This window comes from Crocuta crocuta, unplaced genomic scaffold, assembly GCF_008692635.1.
Source record: "Crocuta crocuta isolate KB4526 unplaced genomic scaffold, BGI_CrCroc_1.0 scaffold424, whole genome shotgun sequence".
Taxonomy (NCBI): Eukaryota; Metazoa; Chordata; class Mammalia; order Carnivora; family Hyaenidae; genus Crocuta; species Crocuta crocuta.
Genome location: NW_027530977.1, coordinates 777,006 through 786,491, shown reverse-complemented (window position 1 = coordinate 786,491; position 9,486 = coordinate 777,006). Strand labels below are relative to the sequence as shown.

Here is a 9,486-nt window from a genome sequence, read left to right as displayed (position 1 = left end):
TTAAGCATTCTAACTGAAGAAAGATTGTACTAATAAAAGTGAGGAAATCATTGTGTACTTAGTACCTTTCATTAGAAAGCATACTTCCTCCTGTGCTCTTTCGAAATTGTGATGAAAATACATCATCATCAACCCCTTGGAAGCAATAAATTTCAACTTTGTTTTTGTTAAATCTCTTGAGAATTTTCCTAAGGAACAAACTGAAGGACTTAAGGAAAAAGGTAATAATCTTCTTCCATCTTTACTCAGAGTTAAACACTTGCATTTGTAAAGGGAATTCAGCTAAAGGTAAAACTGTTTGCTTACATAAGTGTTGTCAAAAAACAGATTTTGGCTTTGGGGCTATGACTTTGATATGAGGATGATGGGGTCTAGAAAATGAAAAAATGTCTTAGAGACATTGGGAAACATTACATAACTCAATAAAATGATCTCAGATAACTCCTTGCTTCAGTTATGCACATTGTGCACATTATTTTATGATTTTATGTTAATTAGTGCTAATTTTAATAAAGTGAATATATAAGACAGTTTAGGGGTTAGCATGAACTCAAAGTGCTGTTGAAACAATAACTAGACATTCACCACGCTTCTGACTTAGAACTCCTATGTCAAAGATGTGACCTAAGTTCCATGATGGAAAAACCATATGTGAATTAAAGGATCTTATGCCACATAGTTGAAATCCAATAGGGTCGGAATAAAATAAAATTTAAATCTCCAGGAAGGAAGATTTTATGTATGTATGTATGTATGTATGTATGTATCTATCTATCTATCTATCTATCTATCTATCTATCTCTATCCAGCGTGCATGAGGGGGAGAGGGGCAGAGGAGGAAGAGAGAGAATTTAAGGAGGCTCCATGCTCAGCACAAAGCATGCATGACACGGGGCTCAATCCCATGACACTAGGATCATGACCCAAGCTGAAATCAAGAGTTGGACAATCAATTAACTTTGCCAACCAGGTGCCTTAGGAAGATTTTACTCGTAAGGAAGAATTCTGCAATAATTAAAGTGCTCCAAAAAGTTTGTGACACAGTTATTAAGGAAAAAAAAAATAAGTATGGAAAGATGACCAAAAGCCAACCAACCAAGCGAAATGGTCCATATTTGCCTGTGAATAAACAAAAAGTACAATATAGTGGTTTAATACATATTATGAGCTTAACTGTATCTCTTTCCCGTCCCTCCACCACACACACAAAAAGTATGCTGGCATACTTATCTCTAACATCTCAGAATGTGAAATTATTTAGACACAGAGACTTTACAGAGGTAATCAAATTAAAACTGAGTCACTGACATGGAACCTAAATCATAGGACTTGTGTCCTTAATGAAGAAAGGAAGTTTGGACAAAGAGATGGATAGAGAAGGAAGGCAATGTGAAAAGACAGGGACACCACCATCTACAAACCAAGGAATGAGAGACGCTAGGAGAAGCTGGGAGACGGGCCTGTAAAGCCCTCAGAAGGAACTAACCCCACTAATACCTTGATTTTTGAACTTTCAGCATCTAGAACTGAGACAATATACTTCTGTTTTTTTTTTTTGTTTTTTTTTTTAAGCCATCCAGTTTGTGGCACTTTGTTTTGAGAACCCTAGCAAAGTATACAGTTCATGGGCAAGAAGAACAAAATGGTTCCAGTCAAGCATGAACTCTGCCCCTTGAGTCACTTTATACCTTTACAGTTTACCACAGTGTGTGAAAAAGAGCAAAGAGTGAATGACTGAGATAATGAGTGAATGAAGGCAAGAATACATTTAAAAATGAATAAACCTAACTGAGAGGGATTTAAATTGGAATTTTAGGGAGAGTAGAAGAAACGACAAGATAAAAAGACAAACATCAAGCATGGTCCTGAATGAGTAAGAAAAATCAGGAAATGTTTGGTAGAAAACAAGAGCTGTGAAGTTCAGAGTCTAATATTCTAATTCTGACCAGATCACTGGTTGATTAAGGAACCAGATCACTGACCAGGTCATTCATTGATTAAGGCAGTCATCTACTCTGGATTTTGTTCCTTATATGTAAGGTAAATGGACTGCCTAACAGCTGAATACCATTCAACCTGTGTTCAGTGTGTCTGTCAGATGTTTTACCTAAAAATCAACAAAGTAGGAGTCACACTTTAAGCAAAGGAGTTATCATTTTACATTATGAACAGGACTCGCTACGATGGGTCTAGATTGGGGCAATGAGAAAGTAAGTGACCAGAGTCTTCTAACACATGTCTTATCCCATTGTTTTTGTGCTTATACTCCCTCCCTTAATACATATATTCAATAACTACTGAGTGCCTATTTTGTGCCAGGCACTATTCTAGGCACCTGGGACTATAAAGCTGCAATCAAAGCAAAATTCCTACTCTTGCAGAGGTTATATTCTACTGGAGAAGAAAGATGATATATGATTGAATACATGTTAATAAACATAAAATTTAAATATATAGTTATTTATAAAAGTAAATATATAACCTAAATAAATACATAATATATATAAATATATAAAAATACATATATATAATTCAGAGGATGCATAATGGGGATTTATGGTGATACAAAGATTTATTTAGAGAATAAGGTAAGGAGAGCCTCTCCATGGAAGTAAAACTTAAGCAGAAGCCTGTACAAAGACATGAGCCAGACAAAGATCAAGGAGAGGGAGATCCCAACACAGGTCCAGGATGGGGAAGAGGTTGGCACTTTGAGCAAATGACAAGGTCAGCGGTAGGAGCAGAGGAAGAGGGGGGCAAATGCGTGTAGTGACTGAGGAGGTTGTGAGACAGGCAGAGAAGAGATCATAAGGGTCTATGTTTAGAAATTTCTAATATATTTCAAATTTGATAAAGATCTATTTGAGGGTTTAAGCTGTGGAGTGCATGACACACTCTGTTGTACATTTTAGAAAATGACCTTAGGTGCAGTTTAGAAGAAGGCAAGAGTGGAGGGAGTCTAGGGACTAGATAAGAGTGTAAAGGAAAAGAAAAAAAAAAAAAAAAGGTGGCTTTGGTCTAATCATCTGATAGCCAATGGGAAGTAAACCCAAACTCTAACTCAGCATATTAGATCCCTCTGACATGTTCCTTGCAACTTTTCCAGTTTGACTTACAGTAAAACTCTTCCTCTTCCTTTTTGCTTTATGTCTGCTCATCAGTCTGAACCTTTGGATATTGTGTTTCCTCTGTTTGGAAGGGCCTCCATTTTTCTCTTCATGGTTTGACAGACATTTTACCTTCATGTTTTCTGAATCTCCCCTCTGAAAAACTTCCTGACACTACCAGAAAAAGGAGATGTTGCCACCGAACCTAATATAGAACAGGACTCCTCTTTCATACTATATTATATTATGCTATTTTATGCTATGTTGTCTAAATAGCAATTGAATGGTGCAATTCTCTTCAACTTTACTAGTCTGAGAGACACTTAACATTATGTAAATTAATGAGCTAAACTTCTTTTTAAAAAATGTTTTATTGATTTCTAGGAGAGAAAGAGACAGCGTGAGCAGTGGAGGGTCAGAGAGAGAGGGAGTCACAGACTCCGAAACAGGCTCCAGGCTCTGAGCTGGCAGTCAGCACAGAGACCGACGCGGGGCCAGAACCCACAAACCGTGAGATCATGACCTAAGCGAAAGTCGGACGCTTAACCTACTAAGCCACCCAGGCGCCCCTGAGCTAAACTTCTTAAATGAAACCTATATCACTACGAATATCACTTAGAAGATTATTCTTTTCAGTACAACTAATCTATGCTTATAATTAAGAAATTAATTTAGCTCTTAAAACAAACCGAAAGGATGTCTAGAAATGGGCAAAGAAACAAATTATAAAATTCACATAATAGAATCAAAGTGTCTAAACTGCCTAAAACATTTCTTGTAGATAACATTTATCAACTGGAAAACCTTAATCTTTCTAATGATGAAACCTTCAGTATTAATTTAAAGTACTGTCAAAAACCACATTTTCCAAGTTTTCCAAGAAACTAGTTAGATAAATTTATATTCCACTGCTAGAAAAATAAATACCTAGACATACAGCAGAGTCGAAAATGACTTCTGAATGAAATCTCAATGCATTAGCGGTTTCCTGACTTAAGAGTTAATGACCTTTGTCCCCCCACATGAAGACAATTTTAAGATATGCCCTTTCAGAAAATACGTAATAACAAAACGCCACTATGAAACTAGAAAACAGACATGAATTTGTAATTTTTAAATATTCCCATTGAGATGTCTATTTACCTATAAATAGAGGGACTGTCATACTTAACGGCATATTTTTCAGCCCACGGCCAATGCTTAAGGCTAGTGGAAATATAGCAATATCTCAGAAAAACCCAGATATAAGCTTCGGGGTTTAAAGACCTGGAGTTCAGAAACCAGTAAATTAATGGAACTTTTAATGTGAACATGAATCTTGTTTTAAACTGAACTACCATATTTATCGACAGCCTTCTCAGCAGTTGTATATTAGATTTTTAAAGTAGGTTACACTTTTAATAGCTGATTATTAACATCTCTTATTAGCTCAGCTACAGAGATCTTTTCAAATGTGTCCAACATAATAATGTTTTTTTTCCTTTGTACCATACTCATATATATTTAAATAACTAATCATTACTATTGGAAAAAAGATGATTTTTTGTTTCCATAAGCGCTAGGACTAAGGCTTACCTGAGATTACATCAAGAAAGTTGTCAGAAAATAAATAAGCATGGATGAACCATGAAATCATATTACACCTTCATCTGCCTGCCCTAGAAATGCTCTCTTTAGAGCAGTAGATGTTCTAAGTCCTTTTATGAAAACATTCTGGCTGAAAAAAGATGAAATTACTTTGATGATCCCCAAGGACCTTCCTACTAAAAATTTTCAGGGGTCACTGGGTCTAAATTTAAGGGCATCCTTTACCTTCCTTATCTGTTTATGTTCAGTATTTATTCCATCATACTTGAAAATAGATCTTAATTATACCCACTGAAATCACAGTCTACAATTGACATTTGGGAGATTTCAAGATTAGAACAAAACTTTCAATCTCATTGGTCATAAAGTAATAAATTTCTTTCTCAGTTTGCCTCACATAAGATGTCTTCTTTTCCTGGTATTTCTAAACGGATGTAGACTTTTCTGTTTTTCCCCAAATTTCTAATAAACTAGTCCTTACTAAACTTTCGTATTCGGTTTCTAAGTTACCAGGAGCCTAAAGGCCTCTGCAAGTCTGCACACACATGGTTAACATCAACTCATCTACTGTCTTCTAACTGAAAAGAATCACTCTTACCGTGTAGCCCTCGGTATACTGAAAAGGAGCCCTGGAACTTTCATCTGCTGTTGGACTCAGAGGCTTGGGGTCAGACATGGAGCGCTGCATCATCTTGGCTGTTTTAGGACTTGCCGGGGGCACTTTAGCCATATCTGGATGCAGTACTTTCTGCGGACTTATATCATCAGGGAGGGGTTTTTCATAAGGTACAAAGGCTGATTCTAAGGCTTTGCCTGGTGAAAGTGGTGAGATGGGTGAGTAAAGGACTTTTGGAGATTTGGGTGGGGAAGGAGCCAGCTGTAATGTGGAATCTGCCCGAAGGTGAGATGAGTAACCAATCTCTAAAGGTGTTGGGCGTTTCTTGTCTTTGGGTGGAGATGTGGCACTCAGATATTGAGGACTCTGTGTGTCTGAATCTGCTTCTGTTTGACATCCTAAACTGCCCCCTTTGTAAGTCTTTTCAGGTGCTGAAATGTGTTTAATTATTTCTACCTTGGCATCCACGCGTGCCCGTACTGAAGGCGTTCTTATGGTTCCAACTGGTTCAGTCTGCACAGAGATCTCTGCTACTGTCTGAACTGCTATACTGGAGACTTTGGAAAGGGGTTTGGTCTTGTCCGCCTCTGTAGTGCTGTCCCCATATTTCCCTACTCGAGCTTTCCTCCTTGCTCTGGCAGGCACGTCCCATTCGTCCTGATCTTCATCATCAGTTTGGACACTCGTATCAACACTCTTTTTGGTTCTCCTCCTCCTACTCACATAACTCCGATCAGCTGCATCCTCATCATCAGTTTGTACGCCACTGTCCACTATTTTTTTAAAGCAGCGGGGATCATCTGCCATATTTTCCCCGATCTCATCATACTGCCCACGGACTTTAGCCCCGGAGCTTCTCTTTTTGGGTGGTTTCTCGTCTTTTACAACCACATCTGTTAGAGGTATTTCTGAAACAGTACTCAGGATGCCAGGTGGGGCAATGTACTGAGTGACACCATCAGACTGCACCGTGTACCATCCTTGGCTTTGGGGGATTTCAATCGCCACGACAGCTGAGGCTGTTGTGGTCGCATCCTCAGTTGCCCAAAACTGGCCGCCTTCTGGGGCAGCGTACTGACCTTCCAAAATTGCCTGCTCTGTCGTGGTTTGCGGAGAAGCAGTTCCAGAAGGGTCATAGTTATACTGGTAGATCTGGCGAATCTTTTGCTCCTCTAGCTGCTGGTGAAGCTGTTGCTGCAGCTGTTGGATCTGCTCCAGCTGTAACTGTTGCTGAGCTAATGTCTCCTGCCTCATCATGAACTGGGCTTGCCGCTCTTCTTCCTGCTGATACAGAAGGTGCTGCTTCATAGACTGCAGCTCCTCCAACTTTTTTTGAACCATGATCTTTTCCTGTTCTCGGAACCTTTGAATTTCCTGACGTTCCCACTCTAGTTCTTCAGCAAAACGTTGTTGTTTAATTTTCTCCAGTTCCAAGAGCTCACGCTCCAAGTCGAGCTGCTGCTGTTGTTTGTCTTCTTCAGGGACAATTAAAATAGCACTTTCATCTCCCACCACTTCAGAAAACACTTCAGAAGCTGTGGTTAAAGTGGGAACGGAGTCTATTGTCTCAGCAGTAAGGGTTTCCATTGTAATAGTTTGCAAACTGGCATTAATATCAATACCAGTTGCTGCAATGTCTGTTTCAGATGCACCTGTTGTTAGGAAATATGATCTAGGCATTGGCTGGCTCTGGTGCAGGGCGGATAATGAAGTCACCGCGTCAGCTGTGTGCACGCCAGACAACTCCCTCACTGCGGTGCTGAAAATGGAGCCTGGTTGTGTGGTGATAGCAAATGTGGAGGGAATCGGAGTTGCTACTGAAGAATAGACCACGCCATTAGATGACCTCAAAACACTCCCCACACCATACTGGGATCCTGGAGGTGGAGTCATTCTTGCTGTGGAATACTGTGGGGTACTAATCCCAACTTCTGAAATGACTTGTCGTGTTTCTGGATATGGACCTGTAGTCTTGCTTGAGTAATCCATTATCTCACCTGAAATACAGGGCAGAGTTATAGTCCAGTTCCCAGAATGAATGATGCTTTTTGGGTTTGAGAGCCCTCTCAATCTCGATGAACATAATGAATGGGACTGCATGCAAATCCACAGGTTAACGTAATTGGATGCGGAATAAAAAGCAATGTTGAACATGCAGGCACATGCGGGTGACTTTGAGCAGAATAAATTAAAAAATGAAGAAATGAAAGCGCACATGTACTCCAAAATATGTCGCCAAAACATCCAAAGAAAGAGAAAAAGAAACAAAATTGGAAAAGGGACCACATTTTCATCCTGAAATGAGATGAGGGACACCGTAATGACATTTCAAGGAAAGGTCTGCTGCCATATCATACTGACCTGTAGTAATTCTCCCTGAAGTTAGATCTACTGCTGTATCAGTTCCTCCAGAATAATCAAAAGCATTCTTACTTTTATAGAAAAAATGTCCAGCTTCTGCTAAATTAGTGTCGGACATGGAAGGTTTCATTCCCCCAATCCCTCTATAACCAGAAGGCCCTGATCGGTCATATTGATAGTGGTCATCCCTATAACCAAAACGATCCTCAGGAAGAGTAGTTGCGGGCTGCTGTGCTGTGCAGCTTCTTCCAAAAGGTAACTTGTAAACCATATCGCAGCATACAGCTCTTCTTCCTGCAGTGAGATCAACAGGCTTTTCATCATCTTCTATTATTTTGGTCACCACACCGGAAGTAGATTCATCCATCGTTACAATAGTTCTGTGAGACTTGGTTGTACTGAGATCTACTACTTCCCCATCAGTGATTCCCTGGGATTTGATGCTATCAGTCCATCCATTTGTGACTCCAACAGGAGGTTCGGTAACAGGTTTTGTAACAGCCAATGTTATCGGGTGTGCCGGTGTACTTAAAGATAAGTTTATTGGTGCATCCTCCCTAACTGGAGGAAAGGCCTGGCCACTCGCTATTCTGTATGGGGGCTCAGCATGCTTTGACGTAGTAAGCTGGAGTGGCGCTGCTGTTGCATGTTCTATACCCACTAGGCTTTCTGTGCCCATGGTGTAACTTGAACTAGCTGCGCATGAGACAACAGTCACTGGCTCAGTGACCAGGGACATCGGCGTTACTACTGATGAAGTTGCACTGAGATTTATAATAGAGGGTTGGACAGCACTGATTTGTCTCCCATAGGCTTCATGTGTGGTGGTCTGCCTTTTCACATCCATTGTGGAGGCAGACAGATCCATACACTTTTCAGTTACTTTAACTTCTACTTTTGGTACTGTACGCAAATCAATGGCATCACCAACAAGTGGCAACTTTCCATTTTCCTTATGCTGACGCTTCTCTAAATGTAGGCTATCTAGAGCAAGAGGCTCTGGAGGAATTGGTATAGAAACACTGCTGAGACCAACACTAGGGAGTGCACTTCTGGCTACTGAAACCTCAGCCTTGGAAACTTCAGTTGTGAAAAACTGTGTAACTGAGGTTGGGGCTGCTGGAAATGAAGATAATGTTGTGACAGGGACAGCAGAAAATGTCTCCAAAGCTCCTGACATGTACAAGCTCTGTTCTGAAGAACTGGGCATTCCTGCAGTTGTTACAGGAGGAACCACAGAAAACACTGGTTCAATGGAAATCAGGTCTTTGGGGGGTGATCCCAGAGGCCAACTGGTAATTGCTTGACTAGCTGAAGAATCTGTTGGTGTGCCGGGTTCAGATGGCAATGTGATAACCACGTAGGTTTCCATGAGGGATTTGGAAAATCTTGGTGAGGACTTATTAGAATGAGGGGATGCTGGGGAGGTAGGGGAAGGTAATTTATAATCTGCTGAAGTCACTAAATTTAATGTCATGTTTGAAGTTAAAGAGAGACCTGTTGGCTTGGGGTGTACATCTGTTGATTTTTGTGTAGTTACTGGAAGCTGAGGGACTGCTGGTTTTGGGGCAATTGGAGGTTTACTTGGCTCAGGTCTATGTGTAAAGACAAGTCCAGATGGGATGGAAGATGGTTTAGGAGGAACAGGAGGAGGTGCAGTGGTACATATTTTTGTTACAGGTAACCCATTACTTCTTGGAATAGCTGTGACCTCTACTGTAGTAACAGCATCAACTAGAGGTGTAGTTGTAGTAGTTAGAGTCACTGGAGCTGTAACTGTTAACTTTTTTTTAGGATGAACGGTTGGCTTAGGTA

General features: G+C 40.2%; 1 protein-coding gene across 1 annotated transcript in view; it reads right to left on the bottom strand.

Moving 5' to 3' along the window:
* Positions 1-9,486, bottom strand: part of PCLO (piccolo presynaptic cytomatrix protein) — a 420,227-nt gene that overhangs the window by 184,682 nt on the left and 226,059 nt on the right. Inside the window, exons 7-8 of the mRNA XM_077770160.1 lie at positions 7,672-9,486; positions 5,293-7,307 (exon numbers count right to left, since the gene is read on the bottom strand). The exon at positions 7,672-9,486 is cut by the window's right edge and continues 47 nt beyond it. Coding sequence (XP_077626286.1) covers positions 5,293-7,307; positions 7,672-9,486 — 3,830 coding nt within the window. The remainder of the gene's footprint in view (positions 1-5,292; positions 7,308-7,671) is intronic.